This window comes from Botrytis deweyae (genome assembly GCF_014898535.1).
Source record: "Botrytis deweyae strain B1 chromosome Unknown BDEW_036, whole genome shotgun sequence".
NCBI lineage: Eukaryota > Fungi > Ascomycota > Leotiomycetes > Helotiales > Sclerotiniaceae > Botrytis > Botrytis deweyae.
Window position 1 is genome coordinate 143,205 of NW_024066243.1, and position 27,095 is coordinate 170,299.

The 27,095-nt window shown below is 43.1% G+C and overlaps 11 protein-coding genes across 11 annotated transcripts; 6 read left to right on the forward strand and 5 right to left on the reverse strand.

The window, feature by feature from the left end:
• Positions 1–872: 872 nt before the first annotated feature.
• EAE98_010400 (uncharacterized protein) lies at positions 873–1,931 on the forward strand (the record flags this gene model as incomplete). The annotated part of the gene is made up of 2 exons (XM_038958021.1): positions 873–1,207; positions 1,259–1,931. The coding sequence occupies 2 exons, from the start codon at positions 873–875 to the stop codon at positions 1,929–1,931; spliced, it is 1,008 nt and encodes a 335-aa protein (XP_038805584.1).
• A 530-nt stretch (positions 1,932–2,461) lies between these two features.
• Positions 2,462–3,163, forward strand: EAE98_010401 (uncharacterized protein; the record flags this gene model as incomplete). Its single annotated transcript, XM_038958022.1, has 1 exon — positions 2,462–3,163. One exon carries the CDS (start codon positions 2,462–2,464, stop codon positions 3,161–3,163), a length of 702 nt encoding a protein of 233 aa, XP_038805585.1.
• A 1,454-nt stretch (positions 3,164–4,617) lies between these two features.
• Positions 4,618–5,565, forward strand: EAE98_010402 (uncharacterized protein; the record flags this gene model as incomplete). The annotated part of the gene is made up of 1 exon (XM_038958023.1): positions 4,618–5,565. One exon carries the CDS (start codon positions 4,618–4,620, stop codon positions 5,563–5,565), a length of 948 nt encoding a protein of 315 aa, XP_038805586.1.
• Positions 5,566–6,431: 866 nt separating this feature from the next.
• On the reverse strand, positions 6,432–7,595 carry EAE98_010403 (uncharacterized protein; the record flags this gene model as incomplete). Its single annotated transcript, XM_038958024.1, has 1 exon — positions 6,432–7,595. One exon carries the CDS (start codon positions 7,593–7,595, stop codon positions 6,432–6,434), a length of 1,164 nt encoding a protein of 387 aa, XP_038805587.1.
• A 4,432-nt stretch (positions 7,596–12,027) lies between these two features.
• On the reverse strand, positions 12,028–14,298 carry EAE98_010404 (uncharacterized protein; the record flags this gene model as incomplete). The annotated part of the gene is made up of 1 exon (XM_038958025.1): positions 12,028–14,298. The coding sequence occupies one exon, from the start codon at positions 14,296–14,298 to the stop codon at positions 12,028–12,030; it is 2,271 nt and encodes a 756-aa protein (XP_038805588.1).
• A 543-nt stretch (positions 14,299–14,841) lies between these two features.
• On the forward strand, positions 14,842–15,303 carry EAE98_010405 (uncharacterized protein; the record flags this gene model as incomplete). The annotated part of the gene is made up of 1 exon (XM_038958026.1): positions 14,842–15,303. One exon carries the CDS (start codon positions 14,842–14,844, stop codon positions 15,301–15,303), a length of 462 nt encoding a protein of 153 aa, XP_038805589.1.
• Positions 15,304–16,526: 1,223 nt separating this feature from the next.
• On the reverse strand, positions 16,527–18,248 carry EAE98_010406 (uncharacterized protein; the record flags this gene model as incomplete). The annotated part of the gene is made up of 4 exons (XM_038958027.1): positions 16,527–16,702; positions 16,752–16,861; positions 16,917–18,082; positions 18,141–18,248. The coding sequence occupies 4 exons, from the start codon at positions 18,246–18,248 to the stop codon at positions 16,527–16,529; spliced, it is 1,560 nt and encodes a 519-aa protein (XP_038805590.1).
• Positions 18,249–18,790: 542 nt separating this feature from the next.
• EAE98_010407 (uncharacterized protein) lies at positions 18,791–19,207 on the reverse strand (the record flags this gene model as incomplete). Its single annotated transcript, XM_038958028.1, has 1 exon — positions 18,791–19,207. One exon carries the CDS (start codon positions 19,205–19,207, stop codon positions 18,791–18,793), a length of 417 nt encoding a protein of 138 aa, XP_038805591.1.
• A 1,286-nt stretch (positions 19,208–20,493) lies between these two features.
• On the forward strand, positions 20,494–21,173 carry EAE98_010408 (uncharacterized protein; the record flags this gene model as incomplete). Its single annotated transcript, XM_038958029.1, has 2 exons — positions 20,494–20,790; positions 20,898–21,173. 2 exons carry the CDS (start codon positions 20,494–20,496, stop codon positions 21,171–21,173), a joined length of 573 nt encoding a protein of 190 aa, XP_038805592.1.
• Positions 21,174–21,696: 523 nt separating this feature from the next.
• EAE98_010409 (uncharacterized protein) lies at positions 21,697–22,553 on the reverse strand (the record flags this gene model as incomplete). The annotated part of the gene is made up of 2 exons (XM_038958030.1): positions 21,697–21,787; positions 21,841–22,553. 2 exons carry the CDS (start codon positions 22,551–22,553, stop codon positions 21,697–21,699), a joined length of 804 nt encoding a protein of 267 aa, XP_038805593.1.
• Positions 22,554–23,203: 650 nt separating this feature from the next.
• On the forward strand, positions 23,204–27,065 carry EAE98_010410 (uncharacterized protein; the record flags this gene model as incomplete). Its single annotated transcript, XM_038958031.1, has 2 exons — positions 23,204–23,263; positions 23,340–27,065. The coding sequence occupies 2 exons, from the start codon at positions 23,204–23,206 to the stop codon at positions 27,063–27,065; spliced, it is 3,786 nt and encodes a 1,261-aa protein (XP_038805594.1).
• Positions 27,066–27,095: the final 30 nt, after the last annotated feature.

Consider the following 27,095-nt stretch of genomic DNA (forward strand, 5'->3'; position numbering starts at 1 on the left):
AAAATTTCTCACACTACCGATGACTGTTGTAGGCAAGAATGCTTCTATCATTAGTTTTACAAAAGAAATATTGAGGTTAGCATTTCGACAACTTCCAGCTCATGATTTTAAATAGGGTACTTGGGAACCTATTCGACTTCGGTTTCTTGTGCAACCGAGTTTTCGGGCTCACTAGCTCTTCCTCCAAGACTTTCGTTCAACCGGGTTCGCTAGAAGAAAATCTATTTGTTACGCGCATTAAATTGGATCCCCATTACAAATCTTGGGGTCTCACGGATAAACAACTCACTTTTGATTTTGATGCATGTCTTACTTGGATATGTAGTGCCGCACCGTTTTCTTCCTCTAGTAGGACCAACCGTTGGTATATCTGGGGCTTACCAAGAAAAAAAAGAGATTGCTGAGCCTCAGCTGTGACCATTCAAATTTTATCGCATCATGTTGCTCCCCATCTTGATCTTGATAGGAACGTTGATTTTTATTTGATTGATACTCGACTTATTGGCGGAGCTTTTCAGATATTCTTGAATTCACAAGTGAGAGCTCACCGATCGCATTGATTGTCAGTGAAAACTGATAGATTAGTTGTCAGCCTAGCCGGATACCTACTGCGGCATCTTTTACGAGTGGAACGATCAATGCTATTGTAATTTATCAAGCGAAGAAAATCGCTTTACGAGTCTTTTTCTTCTCAATTATCGTTTAAAAAGCTTATTCTTCACACTCAAGTTGATGGCATCTGCTACAGAGCCAAGGAAAAATATCAAACGCTTTTCGATAAACTTACCAGCCTACTGAAAGGCTTTTACTTTCCACATTGTCGGTTTTGGCTTTGTACAACCTCATAAAGTGAAGTTACACGGGATCAATCAATGGACGAGAAATCGAGCCCAGATCGTTTAAGTGTCTTTGATGTTTCTCTTCCTCATCCATTGACTCGGGCTCCTGATATCAGTCGCCGTCAAGGAGGCCAAGGTCGCGTTAGTTGTGGATATTACTATGGGGATACACAATCTCCTTTGTATATGGGAACAGACTCAACCTGTACAACTGCATTTCCTCTGGGAATTTGGGGTTCCTGTATCTATAGTAGCAACGTTCCAGTTTGTTCGCTTTATGGTGCTTGTGTAGACGATACTGGATGCACTGACGGATGTACGCCCAATGTCAATTCCAATATAAATGCTATCACAGTAACATTATCTTGGTAGGTCTTTTCAGAATTTGAAGTGGATAAAATGGGCTAACAGCTACATAGTTCCACAGACTACTGCCAAAGCTACTTGCTGTCTGATCAATCAAGCCCCAGTCTTGGCACCCAGACTTCATACACCTGCAATAGTACCTCGCAAATAGCACCAGTACTTATTTTTGCATCAGCGCTAGACACTCCAATGAGCGTGCTAGCCATTACGACTTCAGTTTCTGATATACTGGTTACCTCATCATTGGTACCTGGATTTATTGAAACTTTTACATTTTCTGGTCCACGATCAACTTCAAGTCCTTATACTTCATTAACTAGCTCCCCATCAAGCTCCAGCTCCAGCTCCAGCTCCAGTTCAACGCCAAGTACATCCCAACAATCAATAGCCGTATCTTCAAACCAAGCCAATTCTTCTCATAACAATACCGGCACGATAGTAGGCGGTACTATCGGAGGCGTTGCCTTAATTACCCTAATAACTCTCACAATGTGGCTCTTCAGTAGACATAGAAAGCGACACGCTGTACTATCAAAGACAGAACCACGTTTCAATGTGAGAGACCCTAGTGATCACGTACACGAGTTGATGGAAAAGAGCGGGAATACACCTGAGATCGGAGGAGAAATGCTCAGAGCAGAGATGGAAAGTCCAAGAATGAACCGGGAACCAGCTGAGATAGAAAGTTCTATACTTAATAGAGAAAGGTTTGAGATGGGAGCGTGAGGATTATGATTGAAGGATGAGATAGGAAGCTGAAACTGTGCTATTGCGCATGTGTATAGATGCCAGCCTCGTATCGTGTGCCATTTTTGCACTCGTCATACCACCACTAGCACATCTGAAATTGAGATTCACAGATCAAACGTTGAATATTTGTGAATAATCACTCAATAGATGCGAGGTCTCAATTTACTCATTTAGTCAAATTAAATGGTAGCAAATGACCGAAAGGATTCTGGGGAGGATCGCCCCCGATCGTTTCATGTGGGAATACTGTCACGCATTTGGAGAATCTTTGGCGACCGAGAATGCCGTGAACCTCGACCTGGAACCCTAAAACATGCAGGATGACAGGCGTGTAGAATTAAGATTAAATCGCGATAAAATTGACGCACCAGATAGTATTTCAATTCCACTCTGGAGCCCTTTCGATCATTTTTTCACACACACGTCATTAGCTTGAGAGCAGCCATTTTATGATATCTGTAACTCACTCACATCTTCATACCACTTTCATTGAACAGAGATTTAATATGTCGGAGGAAACCTCTACAGGTACCAGTATAGTACAGACAATGATGACTGCAACTTTGCATGAGCCATCGTACATTACTGTGACGTCAGTTAGCACCATGATAGCCTCGAGCTACATTTCATACATAAGCACTGAAATCGTATCGTCAATATATCTCTACATAACCGTCAGCAAGACAGTAATTGCAGCATCTGTTTCATCGTCTATCGAGTCATCTTCCTTAATGACACTTACCTCTCGTTCATTAACGCAAGAAACAATACCTGAACCTTCATTGACTCAGAAATCCAATGACACGTCTAGTTCTCAGTCGTTGGTTCAAGAGACAGTGTTCATTCCATCACCAACACAATCATCTATCGCAACCTCTCATCAAAATACAACAGCAATTGTCGCAGGTGCTTTGGGGGGGCTTATCTTTGTGTGTATGCTTCTCGCAGGGTTCTACTTTCTCCGTGGTTATCGACTGAGGCACAAAATCTCAACTAAAGATATAAATGGTCATTCAATACTTCCTGAGAAAGGTGACGGAAAGGATCCTGTTCATGAGATGACAGGAGAGGGAAAAGTTGGGTGTCCTCGGCAGGAGATTGAGGGGAATAGTCTTTCTGAACTCGAACAAGGAGGTAGCAGAAAGCATCAGGAACCAGTTGAGCTTACATCTTCTTTCCCTCGCATCGGTACAAGCTACTGCTTGTAAAATGTTTTAACCCTAATTTTGACCTGGCAAATATGATTTTCATGTCCTCTATAGAGTTTCCATCTATCCAATGATCTTGGAGGCATCAACTTGCCATACTTCAAGCCTTCAGGGTCCCGTCAAACTATTCAGGTAGATAAATCCAGTTTAGTCGTCAGATATTCCTACCTCCTTTTTTGCTTTGCTACTCGATTTCTATTTGTATTATTGAACTTGCCTTACTTCTTTTCAAATTAAACTTACGGCCTTTGTGACAATCCGATGTCTCCTGTGGCATCCTTTCGAGTAAACAGAAGTCTCCTTAAGCTCGACGGCGCGGCATTCACGTCGCCTCGACTTACATCAACGGCACTATACATCCACTCGCCTAGCAAGATAGCCTAGTAGACTTTGCTTCTTAAGAATTGTCCTCGGTGGCTCTTTTATTCGCAAGCCATTTTGTTTACTTTAGATCTCGACAAAGATACCCCTCGTTACGAAGTAGAATAGATGATAAATTTTGATTACTAGAGTTAGACGATGAGGAAGAACCTACTAGAGAGCTAATGCTGGGGAGGAGATGAGAAATGGCAGACACGAGATTGACGGGAATATACGTGCGGAATTTGCAGCGCAGGAGATAGCTAAGGCCGCGGATCTTGGTAGGATTTCTTGATAATTTGGAGTTCATCTTTCACTGCTATTTTACAACCAAATCTAAGACTTATAGACTTCCCTTCCATGTGGGCTCGCTCACTATGTAGAAGATCAGTGGCGATGCATGATTTGCATGCAGGTCACTACCAATGATGCATTACGTCAAGCTGTTGACAGGTTGTAATGGAACAGAGTGATGAGACAAGATTCTCAACATAAGTTGATCGCTCGAACTGAATTGTGTAACACTGATAGAGAGACACAAATTTGCTACTCATCTCTTCGATTTGACCTTTGAGAAAGATTCAAAGCATATTTAGAGATCAAGCTTTGGAATCTAGCACCAAGTCACGTAATCTCGAGCCAAAGAATGCGCAGAAAGAGTAAGTTCTGCGCCAACACTGCGGTATTTCTCTGCATTCGATACAGCAGACTTATCTTATGCAATATCTTGAGAATGTCAAATGGTGACGTTCAACACTTTTCTAGTCATCATATGATATAGAGCAAAGCCCCAAAGATAACTATCACCTGAATAGGGCGGCGAGGCTAAAAGCTTGTTCGCGTTCGTCTTAGAAACCAAGTATTGGACCGACCAACATCAGACGATTAATGATACTCCGTGGCTGAGTTTGATATCCAATAAATTGGTGAATTATTTGGATCAGAATTTTCACTAAGCGGAACTTGGGTTTCCGGTTCAAGAATATTTTGTTCCTGGCTCTCAACTCTCCCCGTATTCATCTTCAAACTTCTTGAAAGGTTAGCCCTGCAAATCATTCTGGGAGGTCTTTGTTCAACTTAGCTAATTGTTGCAGATGGCGATTGTTTATTTGTTGAGAAGGGCTTTTACCGGTACGGGCCCTGATGGTGAAGCATCTTCTGGTGGTCAGGATGTCAGCTCTGGGCATACATCTGTAGCAGCGATTCCAACAGATATATTCGATGCATCCCAGTGCGGAATGAAACGACTAAGAAGACTCATCACAATCACGCACACCTCAACAATCATCGTCCCCTCCTCAACGCTCGGTGTTGTACCGATGAGAACACCTATGGGTGCAACGGGAACTCTTATCGTACCATCTACCACTAGAACCTCGACTTCCATCGCACAGCCCACCATACCGCCCACTGGAATAGCTGCGATTGCTCTTAGTGAGATCTCAATCTGGAACTCAATTGCCGCAACCGCGACAGATCCAATATTGAAGGGTGCATTGAAATCGGCCATTAGCCAAGAGAGTCGCGCTGCCAACTTAACTCCCGGTGCTTACACTGCTGTTATCACAATCTCACCCGCGGAACAAACTGCTATAGACAAGGCAAATAAAGACAGCGCTCGTCATTTACATACCACCACTATAATCTTGAGTGTTTTCGCTGTTGTGCTATTCCTAGGATGTATCTACATGCTCGGCTGGTACTTTCTGCGAAAGCATCGTCGCCGAAGAGGAAGAAGAATGCCACCAATTACCGAAAATATTCCTCCAAACTTGGGTTCTTTGGGTGGTCTAATGGCCGAGATGGGGCGGGAAGATGTTGTTGAGCGAGAGGAACACGACAGTAGAGCTGATGGGATTCATAGGGTTCCAAGGGTTCCGAAGCCTCCAAGAGCTCATAGTACTTTGCAAGAACTAGAGATTCCAGAAGGGTTCGCGGAGTTACCTGGCTCTGTTCCAGAAATACAATCAGCGAGACGTGCGGAACTACAACGTGAAGGCGAAGGGGTAGCGAACTCAGAGAAAATTCTCTTTGAAGTTTGAGAGAAAGATCCTAGTGATGGCTTTCAAACTTGATGGACGGGCATTTTTGGGCTGAGGGAATAGAATTTGCACTCGGGGATGTTGCAAATGTTATTTCATTTACTTTTGATACTCTTTTGGTCTGGATCTAGATCTTGGAAATACTCGAGGATGGGATATACAAACTCCGTTGGGAGGTTATTCAGATGAAGCTTTTGCATCTTTCAACTAGAATTATAATTTTCTCCACTTTTACAACATCTAATGTGCATTTACGATAATTCTACTGAGTAATGGCAGTTGCGGACGTGACAAAAAAGTTGGCAAGCAATGAAGGTAAAACTCCCGCATGAATAACTTGGGTATAAATTTGGCAATGAATAAAGCTTCAAGTGACATGTGCATGGTCTAATAAAGATTTGGTTTACTCCACTGATAAATGATACCTACCTACGTGATGCATATATAACTTCAAACTCAAGGCTTCATTAAGCTCATCTCACTAACGTGGAGACATCTTTGAAACCTCATCTTCGTACAAAAGAATTGATGAGGTCGTCGAAACACTGTTTTCACGATTGCAATGAAAATAATGAAATTAAGTGGATTAATTGTACACGGCTTGAGGCGTGTTCCATTCATCCTATCCTGTTAATGAAGATTATTCTCTACCGCGCAAAGAGCACAACAAGACTTAGTAGTCAAGTCTTATACTAAACAACCCGAGTATCTAGAATTTAATCTGAAGCTTGCTGTCTAGCAAGGCCCCTAGAAGCGTTCATTCGCAATTAACCATAATTACAACAAATATACTTTCATTATCAATAATTTAAAGATCATTTTTCCCATCAAAAGTTTCTTTCACTCTCTCATACCCTCAGAACATCTCAAATTCGTACACCATCCCTTATCAATCCAACAGCTCTGACTCTGGGACCTCCAGGTCGTCCTAAATTTGCTTTGCTGTCCCCTTTATAGATATTTTGATCATCTACTATGTCATACAGTTCGATGAAAGCCCCAAGATATCTCTCGTAGTAGACCCGAGATTCGTCTTTATTTAATTCCAACAACTCCAAATTCCCAGAAGATGTACGATTTGATGGGCTGTCGTTGATTCTAATGACAATCAAGACTTCTTTCAGGGCGGTACAGTCTCTAATCAAGCTGTTGACGATGAAAAAGCGATTTCTCGTGATTGCATGACTGATATTAAAAGCAACTCTGTGTGCAGACTTGGATATGTCTTTCAAATGGGTACTCATGTATGGGAACTCAGGAAGTTCTTGTACAGGTGGCACAGTTTGAAATTGGAGATACCAGCTGTCGTAATATATTGTATCTGCTTGAAGATTTGCATGAATCATGAGATCATTGACGACAGCTTCGTGGTCGGAAAATTCTGTTGTTTCAGAGTCATGTACGCGAAGTCCAAAACAGGGCTTGTGAAACTTTAAAGCTTCCTTACGAGATTCGTGATTAATTTGGAGTACTTTGGCAGCAGTGTTTGTTGTTTGCATACAGACTGATCTTTTTTGTGCTGCATTGTGAACTGTGCGCTCTTGCAAGACAACAACTCGAGGCATAAAGGCCATAATTCTCCAAATCTTCAAGCGCAATTCTGGCGCGAGACGCGGAAAACAAGTAAACGTATCAAGGGTTTTGCCATTGCCAATATTAAAAGAATCTGAAGACTTCTTTTGACTTGCAGACACCAAGCAACTGTTCGTAGATGGGGCACGGTCAAAGAAGTCGTCTGCCGTCATCACATATTCTGCCTCGTCGTGCCAAGACAGATCAGCAATCTGATGTTCTCTTGTGTATGTTTCGGGCCAGCTACAGATTCTTTCCAATTCAGAATCATCTGCGTAACGTACGGGCTTGCCTTCCTTCAACTCATCTCGAGAAATTCGATGGAGAGGTATATGCTTAACTAAGCTCGTGAATGAAACTTCGTTATTCGTACCTTCATCGGCAGCTGTTGTGATATCTCCAAGAGGTGCGAGGAAGTGATTCGCGTTGTAATTGCGTATTATGCCATCGTTGTCCATTGTTTTGAAAGGAGAGAATGATGAACGAGGTTGCTATTGGTGATCGGAAAGAATTATGTGAACCAGGTGTGCAGGTTGCAGGTCGGGAAGCTGATTTAAGTCTTGGGATTAAATAACAGAAATTAAGTGAAACAAAAATGAAATGCTGGAGTGAATTTTCAATTAAGGCTGAGTATTTATTAGACGAATACTCCCATATTTGATTCCATCTGTGAGAAACCAGATTTTGTATCATTATATATATCTACAAACACAATGGTAACATCATTTTGAGATTGGCAGAAAAAGCATCAATATAGAGTGAATTCCATTTCATGATCATGTTTTTCTTACATATAAGATGATTTCTACCATCTGGCTTCGTGATATCTCGTTGCTCTTTATGGAACTTATCCCGTCTCCACTGCATGAGTGTAGAAAAGTGATGACAGCTGCCTTCTCCGCGAACTGTATTGTCGACATTTCGGTTCAAAGCTTCAGCATTACTGACAGCACACTTATCAAATCTTACCTCAAGTTCTTCTCCCATTGCACAAAAGGCCCCTTGCTAACCATGATTTTCAGTTTCAGTCCTAGACCTCGATCCATATCAAAGGAAGATCACTTCGACCTGGAAAAAGATTGTTTGTACTTGGATTCAGCATCACCGTTGAGTATAAGTACAAATAGTCTATATGACAAGGCAGACATGGGAGAAAAATCGTACAATCTTCATCTCAGATTTGACATTGCATAAAACTTAAGACAAGCGCCAATCCTGAACAAAACGTGACACTTGTATCCGTTGACATTTTTGGTTTTATAACCTTGGAAGTTTGTGCCACACAAAAACTCATATACTATACGGGAGAACCCCAGACCTTTCCTCTTTCCTCCTTCAGACCAATTTCCAATAAATGACCAATTACATCACCCAGTACAAATCTCTGAAGTATGATGATTCATAATACCCTGACTGTACAGCACAGCCTGCCTTTTCTCTAGGACAGATATCCAATAATGGTATGGAATATCTCTTCGCATGAACGGTTTGTGACTATAACTTTGCCGTTGTAGTACATTCCAAGATTCCCTAAAAAAATAAATCGTATACTAAATGTATATTTCGATCGATAATGATTGTCGGTAGGTCAATTAGACAATATACATGATCATGAAGATCAGGAATAATGCAGGCAGAAGAGGCCTCCGCTTGGCGTAAACAATCAATTCACAGTCTGACTTCCACTTGGGCTTGGAAGAGGCCGGGCTATTATTGACTGAACGAATCTTAAGCAGTGGGAGTCTTATCTTTCCTCTATATATCTTTCATATAATGATCAATATAAGATTGCCAGGAATATCAGCAACAAGGTTTGCGGCTAAGCTCCATGTCGCGGATGGCACTTTCAGTCTATTTTGTCCAGGATATGCGGAGTCAAGGATACATACTGAATTCGTCTGAGTCTTCAAGGTCTATCGAGTAAAGGTATCTATGCAGTTCATCATAGATGTACAAGAAACATCATTGGGAAAAGGATTGGTGAAGTTCATCGTAATGTTCGTTGGGTGCATTGGGATGATATTGAGTGTACGACAAGTCGATGATCGTGAAATCGAGGTATTGAGGTATTGATGAATTGGATGTCTTTTTGATGAGTGAAGGAAAATTCTCTGATTTCATCATTTTCCACGATGAGAATTTCTGTTAACGCTAATTTGTTGGTTTGGCTTGAGTTCCAAACTATGCAACGTCTTTGACTAAGCATAACTTCTAGTCAAAATTCCATTTTACGGGCCATGTATTTGTTCAAAAAATGGGTCATTGACTTGGAGATTATTCTGTTTATACATGACCGAGAACATCTTCGAATCACACTGTTGATGTCGTCGTCTTCGCTTAGATCATTCCGAAAAGGAGAGCCTGGCTCACATGACAATGCAACGTCACATGATATAACTTTTCCGGATTATCTCTCGACCGAAAATGTAACTTCATGTGTTCCACCAATTCAAGAGTAACACACAGCAGCCGTCGATATCATTAGCCACCATGTTGTGATAGGGTGATAGGCGCTCTTGTAGCACATTACGGAATTAACAAGCTTACATCTTCACCTCTACTGAACACGTCCATATATCTGGGCGTGCCGCTTTCGAGATATCATTCAAGAAACAGAACAAACTTCTATCGAAAGATCATTCTTCATATCATCCAATGTATTCCATTTCATGCGAATCAGAATTGACGGGTCTTGGCAGGAATTTTCATTGGCGTTTCACGGTGTCCAAACATGACCCATCGATTTCTGTCATTTTATTTGCGTTATTTGTCGTCATTGCTATCTTATTCATCATCGGGAAGCTTTAAAAGTTTGAAGTTTTATCTAAAGTTCATTGTTTGTAATTATAGATCGAGCAGGCAAGGATTCAGTTGAATGTTTCGAAGCTACATGTCCGTGATGAATTTACCAATCTCCGCCCGAAATACTGGGGGCATTCATGTCTTTGCTATCTTCTTTATTCTTGTGATTCGATTCTTTTCTATTGAAAGTATTTACTCAATCCATTGACTACCATTGTCATAACGACCGGACCCCAGTTTTACCAGTTCACATACTCGTTACTCGTCTTTAGGATCCTGATGCCGCCTTTTTTCCCTCGATATCCTCCAGCCGTCAACTCCAACTAGCCCCAACAGGATGACCCATTGGAAGCCTCCTCGCAATACCATATTCATGAAAATCATCTGCTCTAAAAGTTCAATGAAGTTTTTTAGGATAAACCACACACGACTGCAAGCGACTCCCACAAATTCTGACTACTCTCAAGGCACTACCCTAACGCGAAGATCTGGGCTTTTAGCTGAGTATTGTCACTAAAACAACGAATTCTATCTATCTTCAACTGCGGATTGTGTGCGAGGCATTCTTTGATACGAATGTATGGATGAATTCTGGAGACATGGCACAAGGGAAGATCCCACATAGATTAAGGCTTGATTTGTCTAATCCGACTACTACTGGTTTATCAAGTATTCACTCTCTACAATACTTCCTTCAAAGCCGCATGCCTGATGATTCCGGATACAGAAACAACTTGTTCAAAGCCTGGCTAGGCGTTAATGGGAATATCCGAATGGGAAGTGATACGAGATGGATATGAAGCTTTCAAACTCCCCCCTTAACTCGAATACTTCACGCACAGATCAAAGTAAATCTCTTACGCTGAAATCCCTCTTCTTCCCAGACAATGTCATCTCGACAAATAGAACCGACACACCTTCTCGGCTATCTTCAAACTCAAACCTACAAATGTGAACCCCTATCACCAGTATCATAACCATCAACACGCCCCACAAAAGGGCGCATTCTTGCAGAGATCTACCATTCCTACGCTTTGTCCTGCCAAAACATACCACACGACCAACTCTCTTTCCACGACTTTTCAAAACCTTCCGCTATGGGTCCACAGAATCCGACATTCATTACAGAAGCGATTGCCAGCAGAATAACATGTACGAAACATGCCACGGCATCTCTATCCCCATCTTCTACCAAATAAATCCTTGCTTCACTCGAAAACCCATCTCAAGAAACAAAGTTAAGGACCCCGAGGGGAGATGAAGCGATGAACATGCAACCAGGAACAGTGTTCTAGGATAGTGGCACGATAAGCTTGACACGACTGTAACCAAGACTGGGTCCACCAGTCAGCGAAGGACAATACGCAGGACGCGCTTGCGGATCAAGGTGGAGGAAGATGGAAAAGAGATTCGATGCACGGATTGAGAATCTCGCAGTGGGATACTGTACGGCGCATCTGGATTTACGATACGAGACTCATCATGTTTTTGGGACAGGGCAATCATCATAATGTTGTCGGTAAATCTGTTATCTTAGAAACCCCGAATCTCAAGTATTCGCTTGATTTCTGTGATTTTCACCCATTACTTTGATCATCATTTCCTACTTTGGGGTTTGGTTTCACGTGTATACTTCCCGAGAAGTGAACATTAGGGGCTCGGAATGATTTAGGCACATACAATGAAAAAGAAATCGCAGAAATATTCAACTTAAAATTCTTTCTCGTTCATATGCAACTGATCAATGAGATATTAATTAGCTACTCGAGTAGTTATCTAAGATCACCACGAGCACCCAGTCATACGTAAACTGACATGCATTCTCCGACGCTTTTTGTATCTGTCTGTTTGTCTCTGCATAAATTTCTCATCATTTCCCTCACCGAGGACGATATAGATAGATAGATATAGGATTTTCCATCCCATGGAAAAGAAAAGATAGCAACGCCCAACTCCACGCTCAAGCACAAATCCGAACCCATGATTCCCGTTTCCATGCATGCAAGCTGCACACCACAGTGCACAGTCGCACAGGTTTCCCATTCTAATCAACACACTTCACTCCCACACACACAAACACAACCAAACCTACTTAACCCTCGCCATGATCGTCTCCCCCCCTCTCTCCAAATCTCCCATCACATTCCCCCACCTCTCCTTCACCCCCTTAAGCATACTCCTGTCAAAATCATCTCTCGCTCTCAACACCGCCTCCACCCAGCCAAGTTGCAAATCCCAATATTCCCTCTTGAACCCCTCTACCACATCCTGCACTGCTCCTTTTTCACACTCCAGAATCTCGAGGAAACTTTGCGTCACCGCCCATTTACCTACGATGATATTCCTTACATCTTCCGTGAGATATGTATTACTATTGAAGAATTCAAAGGCTGTTGAGACATCATTGAAAATTTTATCTTTAAATGGATCCGCTCTCTTGAATTTCGCGCCTTTGTTACGGACGCAGCCGAGATATTGAATGAGGAGTTCGATGGCGAGTTCCTCGATGAAGATGTCTAGTAGTGATTGATGAAGGACATTCTTATAATCATTGATATATTCTTCGAATGTGACAATCATTTGCTTCATAGCTGTATTTGTATACCATTTTGGTGTGAAGAAATCCGGCATGACGGTTTTGAAATCGACAGCGAAAATCAAGGTTGCGAATTTGGATATGCAATGGGTACTTAGATCGACATATCCATCGTTTAGACTAGTAATCTCGACGTCTACTCGTTCGAGGTATGTAGTTGAAACGAGCGGTTCGAATTTTTGTCTAAAGCTCGTAAGGTATCCGAATCGTCCCTCATCTTCATTATCATCAATACAAGCGATTTGATCGTTAGCAGTAGCAACAAGCCAATCCTGTAAAGCTTGGAAACCCTCCAGTTCAGTAGTTGCATTGAAGTATTTCGCGGCTTCAATATCAAGCATTTCTTGCCATGTTTGTTGACGAGTCTTCAGCCGCACGATCATGATATCAACCACCCCTTCAACGATATCCATTCTCTGACTAGCACCCGCAGCATCAATTTGTTCACGTAACATACGCCACATATCGACCAAGTTCTTCGTTCGAAAGTATCCATATTCATCCTGATCCAAATTCGAACCATCCACATTCCTCCCATCGAAATCTTTCTTTTCTGTGGCGAAAATCCGATCAAGCCATTCATCCAAGTATTTGATAATGATCTGTTCGAAATTCCTGATCATTTCCTGTTCTCTTCCATCTATAACATGCGGTTTTAATTCGTCCTTTTTAAACCCCAGCTTATTCATTTTCGTATAGTACTTTTCCGGCCAGTTCAATATCGCCAAATTATTCGCCTGAGTCGTCTCTTTATCATCGATCATATCAATGAGGAAATCATGCATCAACTGATGATAAATATTCCCATATGTCTTGAGGATTTTCCATTTCTTCGGCATCAGTGGTACCATCCCCTGTTTAACCGCATTCAGATCGTTGAAGAACCATCTCAAACCCTTTTCCAATTTCGAGGGATCCTCCAAAAACGTCTGTTTTGTCCCTTCAATGTCCGCCTCGGCCTTAAGCTTAATAGCCATCAAAAACTTTTCCTTATACCCTCTCGTACTCTTCGCCCCGTCCGTAATACTCTTGAATCTCGCCGCCATCTCCTTATGATCCTTCAACGCCTCCTGCAGCGCCATAACCCTCTTGTCACTCTTCTCCTCAGCCTCAATAACCACTGCCAGCCTCACCACCAAACTGCTATTCCCCTGCACAACCACCTCTATCAAATTCATAGCCACCTTCCCAATATGTTCATCAAACCAATCAATCGTATCATCCAGCCTCGCAAAGTAATCCTCCAACGTCCCCTGCAGACCCGCATCATCAGCCCTCAATATCTGTTCCATAGCATCATCCCTAATATTCCTCAACTGCGTCAATTCATAATGAATCGCGAGCAAATTCCCCATATTATCCTCATCCGCATCGTCCTCTCTCAAAAGCCCCTCCACCTTCGTTAACCTCTCATTAAAATCCACCAAGTTCCTGCGCATCGTTTCTACCGCCATGAAATTCCTATGCGTCTGGCTCACCAGATTAATATTCGGGAAATCCTTAATCATATTCTGCGCCTCGGCGCATAGCTTATCAATCTTCATCATCTCATCCTTGATCAACTGCACCGTTCGTTGGCCATCGGTAATCCCATGCATACCCGCCTGCGTAACTTCGAGTTGTTCTTTCAGACCAGAGCGCAGTTGCGAATCGACAGCGGATTTCTTGCGCGTATATTCGAGTTTTAGGGCGGGAATTTTGTCGAGGTCGTCGGGGTGGTGGAGGAGATCGGAGAGCTTGATGGAGGAGACATCCATGGTCATTTTTGCGGTGGTTTGGGAGCTGCAGGAGCTCGAGAGGGAGGGGAGTAGGGGTTGTGCGCGCAGATCTTATTTAAGACCAGATAGAAAAGTATAGCTCTCGCAGAGCTTTGTTAGCAATTCTAAATTCCTAAGGAAATAGTTCATAGAAATCGAATCAAAAATCCGTGCAATCAATAGAAAGTTCAATGGTGTATGAGACATTACGTGCATAATCCCAAAACGAGGACTAGCGTGGCATGTAACGGTGGAAAGAATTCCCGACTCCCGAGAATCCTGGTTTGATATTTACGATTTATTTCTCCCGATGGAACTTTCGATATACCGGCAACGGCGACATTTACAGTGCGGGACAAGCCATTGAATTTTGTGCTGATATTTGCAAGGTGTGTTATGACATTTGGTTCTTGCTTCTTTTATACGCACTGCGATTTACAATTTCTACTCCTCGCATTCACCTCTTCCTCTCCTTCATCTCAGAACAACCCCTCTAACCTCTCTCACAGGACATCCAAACCCACAACAACCACACAACCACCACCCACAATGTCCACCACTACCGCGGCCCCTCTCGCCCGCGCCATCCGTTCATCCAAACCCCTCCCCTCCAGCCTCCACCAAATCAGCAAAAACGCACCCAAAGCCATCTCCCAAACCTCTCCATCCACCACTCCCTCTTCATCCCCAACCAAAGTCTTCCACCAAAAGCCCTGGCAGAAATCCGCTCCTCCTACACCAACATCCTATTTCCGCATCACCCTCACCCGATCTGCTATTGGTCTCCCGAAGAAATCCTCGCGTGTGTTGAAGTTCTTGGGATTGCATAAAAGAACGAGTAGTGTGTATCATCCTGTTTCTTCCGATATTGCAGGACAGATTATGAAGGTTAAGGAATTGGTTGAGGTAGAGGAGACTAAGGAGAAGAGGAGTAAGAGGCAAGAGAGGGAGAGCAGGAGGCCGGAGAGTGGGTTTATTGTTGAGAAGGAGTTGGAGACGAGTGTGGTTTGAGGGGTTGAGGAAGAGAGAGATGGAGTGCACGGGACTAGGAGTAGAGATAGCATGGAAGAGAATACAAAGGAAGATTGGAATGGAGAGCTAATTGGAGACACTGGGAATTGAGCAGGCGATACCATACATAAACCTGTATATTCGATTTGGGATGGGACATAGTTGGTCTGCATCATATTTGCGATTGAGATTGGGATCATCTCAAAGCGTATGAGGAATCAGGAAGACTTTCAATGCAGAATAAATACGCATTACTCGCGATGACAAGCAGTCAAACTCAGCCCCATCCACCGTCTTCCTTCCACGATAGACAACTGTATCAATCGTCCTCCTCCCTCCACCTTCTCCCTCCCTTTGGCTCACCTCACATTACCTGCAAAGCATCACTCTCACACACCTCGCTCAAACCGCTCTCACATAACTGGAGTTCTGGGCCTTTCTGTACACAATACACACACATGTACCATAAAGCATAGTTAGCTATTTGCCAAACAAAAAGCACTTAAGGGTGGCGAGGATGTGAAATCGCACTTACAATATGGGAACATCAATTTCAACATCAATACGCTACAAATTGCAGATGAATTTCTCACACGTACCGTGGCATTGTGGACCTCTTTTGTCTTCATCTTGAGCAAATCCGACATGCATATCACTGAGAGGATTCACATGCACTGATTGATGTCCACATGTGAATCACAAGTTCGAACACAACTAAACAAGGCTGAGATGAGAAGTCATGTAATCTGTAATCGTAATGCTTAACTACCAGCTCAAGAACAAAGTAGAGGGTTCTTGAACTCAACATAATCGAATATCTGCCATGCCAACAATACCACCCATTAGAATCTACTATGATCCATCCATCAATCCATTCAAATCAGATTCTTTCACATGTATGCTCTCTTAATCTGTCTAACTGTCCTGCCACGCCAGATGCTGGTTCGTCAAAATCTTCCCTTCCCATCGCTATCGCAGAAACAAACAGCAGTGATAGCAGAAATCTGCCAAACAATTTTCCTTTCCTTCCCTAAATTCGACTTTCGATTGAATCTTCCCTTTCACCCACTGTGATACAAGATTCATTTCTTCCCCTAGAAACAAAAGCCAGAAAGAAAGCAAGCGCCATTCTCCATTCCATGCTATTATACATCTTCATCTTCACCTATCAATTCACTTTTGCATGTCTGCATCTTTAAATCTCCAATGCAAGACATAACTCTCTAATTTGGGTTTCGAGCCTTGTCAACATATTCTGCGCCAGGTGTCTCGTATTCAGTGACAAAGTAATCTTTAGCATTCTTGCCGATCCAGTTGGTCAACTTGCTAAGTTCCTCTCGGAGACGATTAACAGATTGTAAATCCATATTGGTTTGAGCAATGAGTTCAGGCAGAGTGACTATATATTATCAGTGATGTGTTTCTAAGGAATGGGATGACAGTCTTACCCAAAAGACGGCACAAGTGCTCAGCACCATAGGTGTCACATGCAGAGCTCTGTGGATATGAATCATCATCCCATAATTCACGGAAATCCATGTGCTGTTGACGTTCAAATCTGTAGGTAATCGGTTAGAGACAAGTAGAGAGAGGTATTATCAGAGTGAACACACCTGTACAGAAGAATGCGAGGAAGGCATCTCTCGAAATACTCCTTCAAACCAGCGACAATCTCTTCCAGGATATCCGCCTGGGCACTTCCAACGGGTCTCTTTGGTTTTTCAAATTCAAGCCAATCATTTAAGATTTGATCGACAGATTTATGGTGGGGTAATGGTACAAGTTGTTGATTCTTAGTGACATTCTCCCAGTCATCAACAAGAATTGCTTTGATATGATCGGGGATGACAAGGTTGATGGATGGTCGATTATGAAAGTTTTCTTCCTGTAAATAGTTAAAATCACGTCTTTCCATGACAATGTTTGAATTCAAAATGCGTGGTAACATCTTCTTGGTGGTTTTGATAAGACGTTCTCCCCTGACTTCAGAGGTACTCTTCGTTTCCTTTTCAAATTTCACTTTCTTCTCAATCTCGGTGCTAGCAACTGTGCCATTATTTTTTGGGGAAGCCTTTTGAGCGGTCTTTGAGACAGCCTTTCCTGCAGTCTTCTTCAGGGCAGATTTATTCGACCCATTGTTAAGAATGAGCCTAGGCTTCTTTGTGGGAGGCTTCATGATCTCTTCTATGCGCTCTTCACTATATGATAAAGGGAAAAGTCTCTTTCGCTTTAGTTGTGGGGGAGGTAATTGATTATCGTCAAACAATCGACCAGCGATAGGATTGATTTGTCCAGGCTCGTAATCTGCATACCACTGGCGCAAAGGTTTGGTGTCGGTACCCTTTTTGATGTGGGCTTGAAGTTTAGGATGAACTGGAGCCGCTTTCTCTTTCGGTTTGTAGACGTAGTTAGATTTATCTGGTCGATATGTTTCAGGATCTCTAATGGAGTTGTTGAAAATGAATTGAAAATCCTTGGGTGGTCTTGCATCCAGATTTGTTTTTGGGACCATGGAGTCGTTCTTGAGAAATTTATCGACATTCCAATGCTCACTCTTAGGATTGGCCCAATCTGGGTTCTTTCCATTCATTATTGGCTTTGGCTTGATAACCGTTAAGTTGCCAGAGTCAACGATTGAGCGATCATATGGTTGTGCTGGACATTTCTCTCTCGCACTTCTCCGTACATTAACTGGTGGTGCAGCCAAATTATTGACTGCCTTTACAACGGCCTTTGCGACCGCCTTGACCTTGGTCTTTGCCTTGGTCTTCTCTTTTACCTAAGTGGTTATGAGTGATTGAATAATTGAATAATTGACGGAGTGGAGGGCGACTTACATTGATCACTTGCGGTTTCTGGATCTTATTTTGTGAAGTTGAAATGCCGATTTTCTTTGCAAGACGTTTCGCACGAGCTTTAACAACTGGTATAATAGGAGGACCCATCTTTAAAGAGTTCTCAAGAGAAGGTTGGAAGTGATAACTGAAGGATGATCTTGATGATTTTGCTGTCGTAATTGATTGAAATTTGAGAAATTGAATATTTTGGAAGTGTGATTCAAAAGGCGCAGTAACAGAATGTTGTCAAATATTGGTAGCGATCGAAAGCAAAAGAAAAGCTTTGAATGCCCAGCAATCTGATAATTTTCTTATTGCGTTGTATTGAGTTCCTGAAATGATTGTATTGATGGGGAATCAATTTATATTGTTGTTTGGCGACAACTTTAACAATAAGAAGAAGAGAGAGGATGTTTCGATTTTCCAAATTTGGCAAGCGAGAACCCAAAATTTGAGAGAAGGTCAAACTAGCCATTCTGGAAACACTTTTCGTATCTCTTATACCACCTCTTGTGGTAAATTGATGTAGTAATTATTGAACCCTCCAAAACCACCGTGAAAATGAGGAAAAATGAATCAAAATGATATGGGGGAATTGGGGATTTCAGGATTTCAGAATCATAATGTCAGAGTGTAAAAAGTTGAAGGAATCAATCGAAATAAATAAAACTTACTTGTTCCAAATCATAATCACGATTTCTTCTTGGACCACCTCTTCCACCTCCTTGAGCTGCTACACTGGCATGTCTTTCTTCACTACCACGACCTGAACCAAAATCCGATCCATTTGCTCGTCCACCAATTTTCTTACCACCTGCTGAAGTTGCGGACTTGGGCTTCTGGCTCATCTTCTTCATCTCTTGATGAAGTTGAGCGGCAAGTTCTTTATTATCGTCATTAAACTTCATTACTCGATCTTGAGGTACCCAATCATCCCAACTGTTTTGGTTCTCATGGTTAGATTCTGCTTGATGTCTTGGTTTGGGCGAATTGCCATCCGATTCTTTCAAAGTACGAATACGAGGTCGAAGGGATCGTGATGGCTTTGGAGGGGAAGTTTGGGACATGTTGATACAGATAATGAAAGTTGGGGGAAAGGGGGGGAAATTGAGATCGAGTTGAATTCGAAAATGATTTTAGTGGTTCGAACTGTACAATATGATATGATATGATACGATACCATAGGGTACGATACATAAAATACCATACGGTCTCAATAAAGTATATCGTTATCAATGTCGGTAATGAAAGTTTCGAAGGTTGTATATGTTCCAAGTTCCAAGGCTTCTTCACTGGGATTACAAGGAAGGTAGGAGGCGGTATACTCAACTGTTCAACCATCTCGCTACATATCATCCAGCTTTGGAAAGTAGCTCAAAGACGAGGAGAAGTGCGTTCTTTCTCTTTCTTCTCTCCATTCGTCTTTTTTCATCAAGATAATGAAACAGATGACCCAGGAGATTCGAAAGATTCTCACGAATCCAGAATTAAATTTCACTTACGTTGCTTTCCATCTATTCAGAAAAAATCATGTTAACACGTTATCTCCTTACAAAAAACTAATAGTATATATGCACATATGTACATATACACCCAGGTAGATATCAAGATTTAGAGAGAATTTCTTACCCCTTATAATGAATCTTGCATTGCCAGCTAGAGCCATCTTCTGTTGGTCTCGTGTCTAAAACCTTGGCTTCATACAACAAATCATGATGAAAGCAAAGAACTTTTTCATCTTTCGCATAGGGAGCGACAGGTGGTCCGGATTTTGATGGTGCCATGATTTCCGGTCCGATCTAATAAGGGATTTTGATGAATGTAAAAAGTATTAGATAAGTAAGGTATTTGGGTTGTAATGCTAATGAGGTATAAGATTTGACAGCAAAGCGATATCGGGATACTACCAAAGTTTGGAAGGGGAGTCGTTGGAGATTAGAAGATTGTCGTGTGCAAATGATGATTATGTTGTTGAAGAAAGGGAGTTGGATAAGATTAGAAAATCCGTTTCCATTTCTGTCTGCATCTTGAGACAACCGAGAAGTAGCAAAGCAAGCGCGTCTTTGACAAAAAAGTACGTGTCACGCGTGTTTCTTAATTAATGTACCCCAGGTTTATGTGATGTGTTAAGGTTCAATAATTCATCCATGGTTCTAGGTGACATCCTCCAAAAGAGTTTAATTTTCTGAGGATTTGAGTCCTTGAGTATAACCTCATTTTCGTCTGTTTGCTTTCCCAATTCCGAGCTTTCTGGCCATTTTCATTTCAACAATACATCAATGCTTCTTACCCCTTGAACCACAGTACTAGAAACAAAACTCTTCAAACTCTCCTCAATTTCCCAAGCACTACAATGCCACCCACCGAACAAAAAATTCTCACCACCTTCCTCCTCCCTCCATCCTCTCTGCCCCAAATCATCTCCCTCGCCTCCTTCACTCTCCTCTTCCCGCGCGCTGTCCAATCATCCCCTGCTATCCGAACTCTCTACCGGGACCTCCAGCATCAGCGCGCACAAACAATCGACAATGTTACCACAGTAATCGAGCAAGAAGTACGAAGAGGAAGCGCGATGGAGAGAGCTGTTGTGAGGAGGCGGAGAGGAGATGAGAGAGTTATAGAGGATGATGAGGTGGGGGTTGAACGAGCTGTTAGTTATCTCCTTTCCCTTTTCTCTTTTCTTTGACAATTACCATCCCCTCTACCTGTCCATCTGCCTCCCATTCAAACACAATTAACACAGCTGACAAATTCCAGCTTTCCAACTCAGCTCAAATATCCAACCTCCCATCTTCCCATCCCCACTCCCTCCATTCCATCCTCCCTCCCCTCGAAGCAGCAATCGAAGACCTCGAAGACGAAATCGCGCGACTAGATGCGGAGAGCGAAGAATTACTAAACGAGATGAAGAATACAGTTGGTGGACTGAGTGATCTTCGGTATGGACGGCTTGCGAATCCGGGGATAAGGGGACAAGTGTTGGAAGGTTTGGAGAGAGTCGAAGGGGCTGCTGCGATAGTAGGTGGAAAGTGATTGGCATAAGTGGAACACGGATAGATGTTACCACTGGAATGTTCTGGGGGGGAAAAGACGATACGGCCATTGAGGGAATTGAGGGCGATGAGGGTTCGCAGTGTTTTAGGGTACGACCAGCGACGACGCGCAAGGTTGGCGCATTGCGCATTGAGGATTCGGTATCAAACAGCCAAGTGCGCTCACACAGGCGCAAAGACCGCAGTGATGCATCACTACCAAGAGTGAAGATGCACTTTGGAGGTTTCGGTATATATTCCCCTTCCCAATAGTCTGCCTCCACGGCAGTGGCTCCCAGAGGGCCAGCGGAGCGTCATTCACAGGCACAGTAGACAAGGCAAGGAATTAGCAAGGCGTAAGGTTTGAAAATTATGATACCCATTTCTCCATTCATTAAAATTTGTTTAGATAAGCTACGTAAATTGCATTCCGGCCACCCGTCGCTTTGAAAACATGCATATCATGTGAGAATTAAATCCTCCACTGCAGTCTTCCCCAAATTTATAATCATGACAGACATTTCTTAGTAGGTAACTCCATCTCCAGCTGGAGCAGCGCGTGGGCGAGCTCCAGCGGCTGCTGCAGGTCCTTGTGGACCGAGAGTTCGCTTGCTCCTAGAAATGCCATTAGTGGAATGCTTAGAATCCGAAAGTGAGAGGAAACTTACATGATGGTTCTGCTCAAGAATGAAATACCAATCATGAACATCCAGCTGGGAACAACTGCGAAGAACCAAAGTACGTATCCAACTGGAACTGCGGCACCGTATTGCGCAAGTTCACCATCGAAAGGGTGGAACCAACCCTCATAAGGTGCCTTTTTCTTGTACGATTTAGTTGAGTGCAAATCGGTGAATGTAGTGACGGTTGTTGAAGTAGTGTTCAATGGAATCGTGATAATAGGAACTGGGGATCCTGGAGCGCCAACTTCCATGGTCCACAAATGTGGTGGTCCTGCGCCCCACGAATTGCAAAGAACGGGTTGTTCGTCGCAATTCAACATTGCCATGTGAGGAGTTGTGGGGTCGACAGCGAAAAGGGCAGCGGATTCATTGAAGCCCTTTTCGATTTTGCCGCAGAGACCAAAACAGGTTTTGTTTCCGCCAGTAGCTAGAACCCACCATTCTTGCGGGAGCGACGACTCGGGAGTGATGCTTCCGCGGATAGTTTCTTGCCAGGTATCGAGGGCAAGATGGTGGATTTTTGCTTCGCCTACTTTGGCAGTTGCGGCTTCGAGGGGAGATTCGGAGGCCGGAGAGGGGATATAGGATTGAAGTTTGCCGAACCAGTATTGAGCTTGAGCTTTGGCTTGGTCGAGAGGAGATTCTTGGGCTGCGACCAGGAGGGGGAGGGCAAGGACGGAAACGGTGGGAATGCGCATTTTGGCAATCTGTTATGGAATGGATGATTGAGGGGTGAAAGCTGTCAGAATTGAGGGGGATCGAGAGACTATATAAGCAGGTTTCTGATTAGGAAGCTTTCTGCGATTAGGTTGGAGATCTGCGCTGATTGGCAATAGCTGATTGAATGCGCCGCGATAACACTTTTCGCGAATGAGCTGATCAAATTAAAGATTGAATTTGAGGAAAGGAGGGAGAGAGATATATGATGATATCAAATGGTGAATTTACAAAGATTATAAATAAATATAACAGAATTTATATATCGCTTATAATGAAGCTCTCCAACTTGCGTGATGATGAGGCCAGATGGTTTTTAATGGAAATAAAAGAAGCTCCACAGCATCTTTTCGAGGGGGGATGGGACGGATGTGATGGGAGAAAGAACCAATCAACAATTCGAGTGACCCCAGCTTTGCTTACTTTGCTTACCGCTAGTCTCTTTTAGTACTAGTGCTTCTCAGAGTGGATGTCATCTCTATCTCTATCGCTATTCGCTAGCTACGGTAAGCCTTACACTTTTGGTCTGATCGCTATCGATTATCAGAAACTTTTTTTTTATCAGAAGCATTTTTTGATTTTTTATTGCGGCAGTGAAGGCGCAAAGAGTAATTAAGAAAGGTCTTTCACAATGTCTTTACAGGAAAAGCTCGACAAGATACGCTCGCCGAAGCTTCAGAATCAAAAACAGGTATGTTTAAAGAATTGCAATTCTGGAAATGTCTCTGGTGCTGTTGTGCACTTTACTAACTGATATCAACGTCTAGACTGCAATTGTATTGTCTGCGGTTGAAGATACACTTAAAGATCAAAAAACAGAAGCCACTCCAACTGGATATTTCGCCGCATTATTGGCACTCTTAAGACAGGCTTGTCCTCAAGATGGAGAAGTTAACAAAGATTTAACAACTTCTGTTGTATATTTACTCGATATCATTACACCTTTTGCCCCGCAACCACTCCTCCGATCAAAATTTACTCAAATTCTCACAAATCTCGGTCCCGCCCTTATATTACCAGAAGCAGATGCCCCTCTCCTCAGACCTTCGATAGGATGTCTCGAATCATTATTACTCGCACAAGATTCCACGGCATGGGAATTGGAAGTCATGGCAATTGGGCCCAGAAGAGCCATTGCTGGATTATTAAATTTCGCCGTGGATCACAGACCTAAGATCCGAAAGCGTGCGCAAGAAGCACTTGCAAATATTCTGAAGAATCCTCCGCCAAGTCCTTCTCTCGATCATCCTGCAGCGGATATGTGTGCGGAAACTGCTTTGAGAAGTTTGAGCGATTTGGCGGCCCAATCGCATCAAGCCAGGAAACAGAGAAAGACCAGCGCAACTGCGGAACATGAACCAGCTTTGATCCACGCATTACAATTAGTTAAGACTGTTGCAGGAGCATCTGGAGGATGGCCAAGTAAGAAGATTGAGGCATTGTGCGAGGTCTTGTTGAATATTTCGAAATCGAGCAATGAATATTTGGCGATGACTTCGTTCGAAGTATTCGAGATGATATTTGAGGGTATGGCAAACGAAACCGCGACCTCGAAGTTACCTCGACTTTTAGAAGTGATCTCTGAATTGAGACCTTCTCAAAACGATTCTCAACTCTTACCTCCTTGGATTGCTGTATTATCGCGGGGTTATGATGTTTCCGCTCAATTGGAGCCAGAGGAGACTTTTGCACAATTACCTGAACTTTTCACAATGATCTCTGGATTCATGTCATCTTCATCGCACAGCATTCGAGTATCTGCTTCTGAATGTTTGATTTCATTAATGGCAAATTGCGTCCCAGACTCAGTTATTGCAGAGCCTTCGATTTTTGATGAGAAAGTCCTCGAGAAGTTGGCAAAGTGTGCAATTGATCTCTTGAGTGTTAAGTATCAAGCGGCTTGGATGGAAACTTTCAATGTCATGGGTTCCATGTTTGACGCTTTAAGATGGAGAGCAGACCCAATTTTATCCGAAGTCGTTCGCGCAATTGGCGAGCTCAGAGGTAGCGAGTCTTTCGCTGGCAAAAAGGAAGCGGATGAAATCCTTGGAAAAGCTATCAGAGCTATGGGGCCAGAGAGAGTTCTTAGCATTTTACCTCTCAATCTCATCAAACCAAAAGCTGGACAACCTGGACGCGCCTGGATGTTACCTATTCTACGAGACTATGTCAGTAACACGAATCTTCAACATTTCCGAACCGAACTCGAGCCATTGAGCCAAGCAATGCTACAAAGAGTCAGCGATCACGGAGCTGCTGAAAAGACAATGGATATCAAGATCTTCGAAACTATTGTCAAACAGATCTGGGCCATTCTTCCTGGTTATTGCGATTTGCCATTGGATCTTACTGAAGCTTTTGATATCAAATTTGCGGAAATACTCGTTAACATTTTATACGGACAAGTTGATCTACGTTCAGATATTTGCAGAGCTCTCCAAACTTTGATTGAGTCTAACCAAGCAATTATTGCCATTGAAGGAGAAGAAGACTTGCTCCTGCAGAGCCGTGTTTCAAAGGCCGTTGCGCAAAAGAACATTGAGCACTTAGCTACTTTCGCCAGCAATATGCTTTCTGTTTTGTTCAACGTCTACAATGAAACATTACCACAATACAGAGGTTTCATTTTGCAATGTATCAACGCATTCCTTAGCATCACCCCTACTCAAGAACTTATGGAGACATTCGAACGGGTTAGTCAGGCATTAGGGACATCGCTCGCTGAAGCTGGTGCTCAGACTCAAGCAGAGAAGCAAAAGCAAAGACAACAAAATGCGGCTAACAAGATGCCACCCACGAGTCACAGTCTCATGGATTTGGTAATCACAATCTCCATCTACTTACCAAGAGATAGTTTCAGCACTCTTTTCAATATGGCAGCTCTTATTATTATCAAGGATGATGATCCTCAACTTCAGAAGAAGGCTTATAAGCTCATTCCTCGTCTTGCTGAGTCGGAAACTGGAAAGGCCGCATTACAAGAGCGTAGCACTGATCTTCAGGAGCTCCTTTTGAACAGTTCCGAGAAGGTATCCACACCAGCAAAGCGTGATCGCCTTGCTGCTATCTCCGTTCTTATTCCTTTCCTCCCAGCCGACTCTCTTCACTTCATCCCAGCTATCCTATCCGAGGTCGTCATCTCATGTAAGGAGACAAATGAGCGTGCTCGAACTACAGCTTTTGATCTCCTCATTCTGATGGGAGAGAAAATTGCTTCATCTTCTGGCGCCATTATCGACAATAGCAAGGTATCTCACATGCCCGACGATGCACCATCTGTAACGGCAACCATCGAGGAATACTTTACCATGGTCAGTGCCGGTCTTGCCGGTAGCACACCTCACATGGTATCTGCGTCTATCACTGCTCTCACCCGTATCCTGTACAACTTCCGTGAATCTCTATCCCCTGAAACTGTTAGCGATCTCGTCCAAACTATGGACCTTTTCCTCACATCCAACAATCGTGAAATCGTCCGCAGTGTCCTTGGCTTTGTCAAAGTCTGTGTCATTTCTCTGCCTTCTTCTCTTGTGCTTCCACGTCTTGAAAGTCTCATTCCTAATCTCATGGTCTGGAGTCATGAGCATAAAGCTCATTTCAAGGCAAAGGTTAAGCACATTCTCGAACGTATGATTCGTCGCTTTGGTGTTGAGATTGTCAACAAGTATTGTCCAGAAGAAGACAAAAAGCTCATTACCAATATCCGCAAGACTCGCGAGAGAAGAAAGAGAAACAAGGATGCTGCCAAGGAAGCAGGCGAAGACAGTGACGAGGAGGGAACTGGTGGAAAGAGAAGAAACAGATTCGAGAACGAATATGATGAGGCTCTTCACGGAAGCGATTCCGAATCTTCTGGTTCTGATGTTTCAGATGATGAAGTCCTCGGCAAATCAAGAAAGAAGGGCGGCAAGAAGGCTGCTGGCGGGAACCAATATATCGTGGAAGATGATGATGAGCCACTTGATTTGCTTGACCGCAAAGCACTTGGTAGTATCTCAACCACCAAACCTGTAAAAGCGCGAACAATTACGAGAACAAAGGCAAAGGTGGACTTGGATGGAAAGTTGTTGCTTGGAGGTAATGATAGTGATGATGATGATCAAATGGTTATCGATACTCCGGCAGAGGAAGATGGTGGTGTGGGCGCTTATGTTCATGCATTGAAGGGTAGAGATGCGCCGAAGAAGGGTAGAGGTGGAAGACTTAAGTTCAGTAACAGGAAGGGACAGGATGAGGATGATGAAATGGACGTTGATGAGGATGAGGTGAAGGCTGTCAAGAAGAGCATTGGTGGGGATAGGGAGAGGGGAAGGGGTGGAAGAGGAGGTGATAGAGGACGAGGCGGAAGGGGTGGTGGCAGAGGAGGCTTTAATGCTGGAAGGAGAGGTTTGGGTGAGGAGAAGAGATCAGGTGGGGGTGGTGGAGATCGTAGTGGAAGGGTTATGAAGAGTCCTAGGGGTAGAGGAAGAGGGAATAGTCATCCAAGGAGATAAACGGATCTTGAGTAGCATGATCAAGATGGG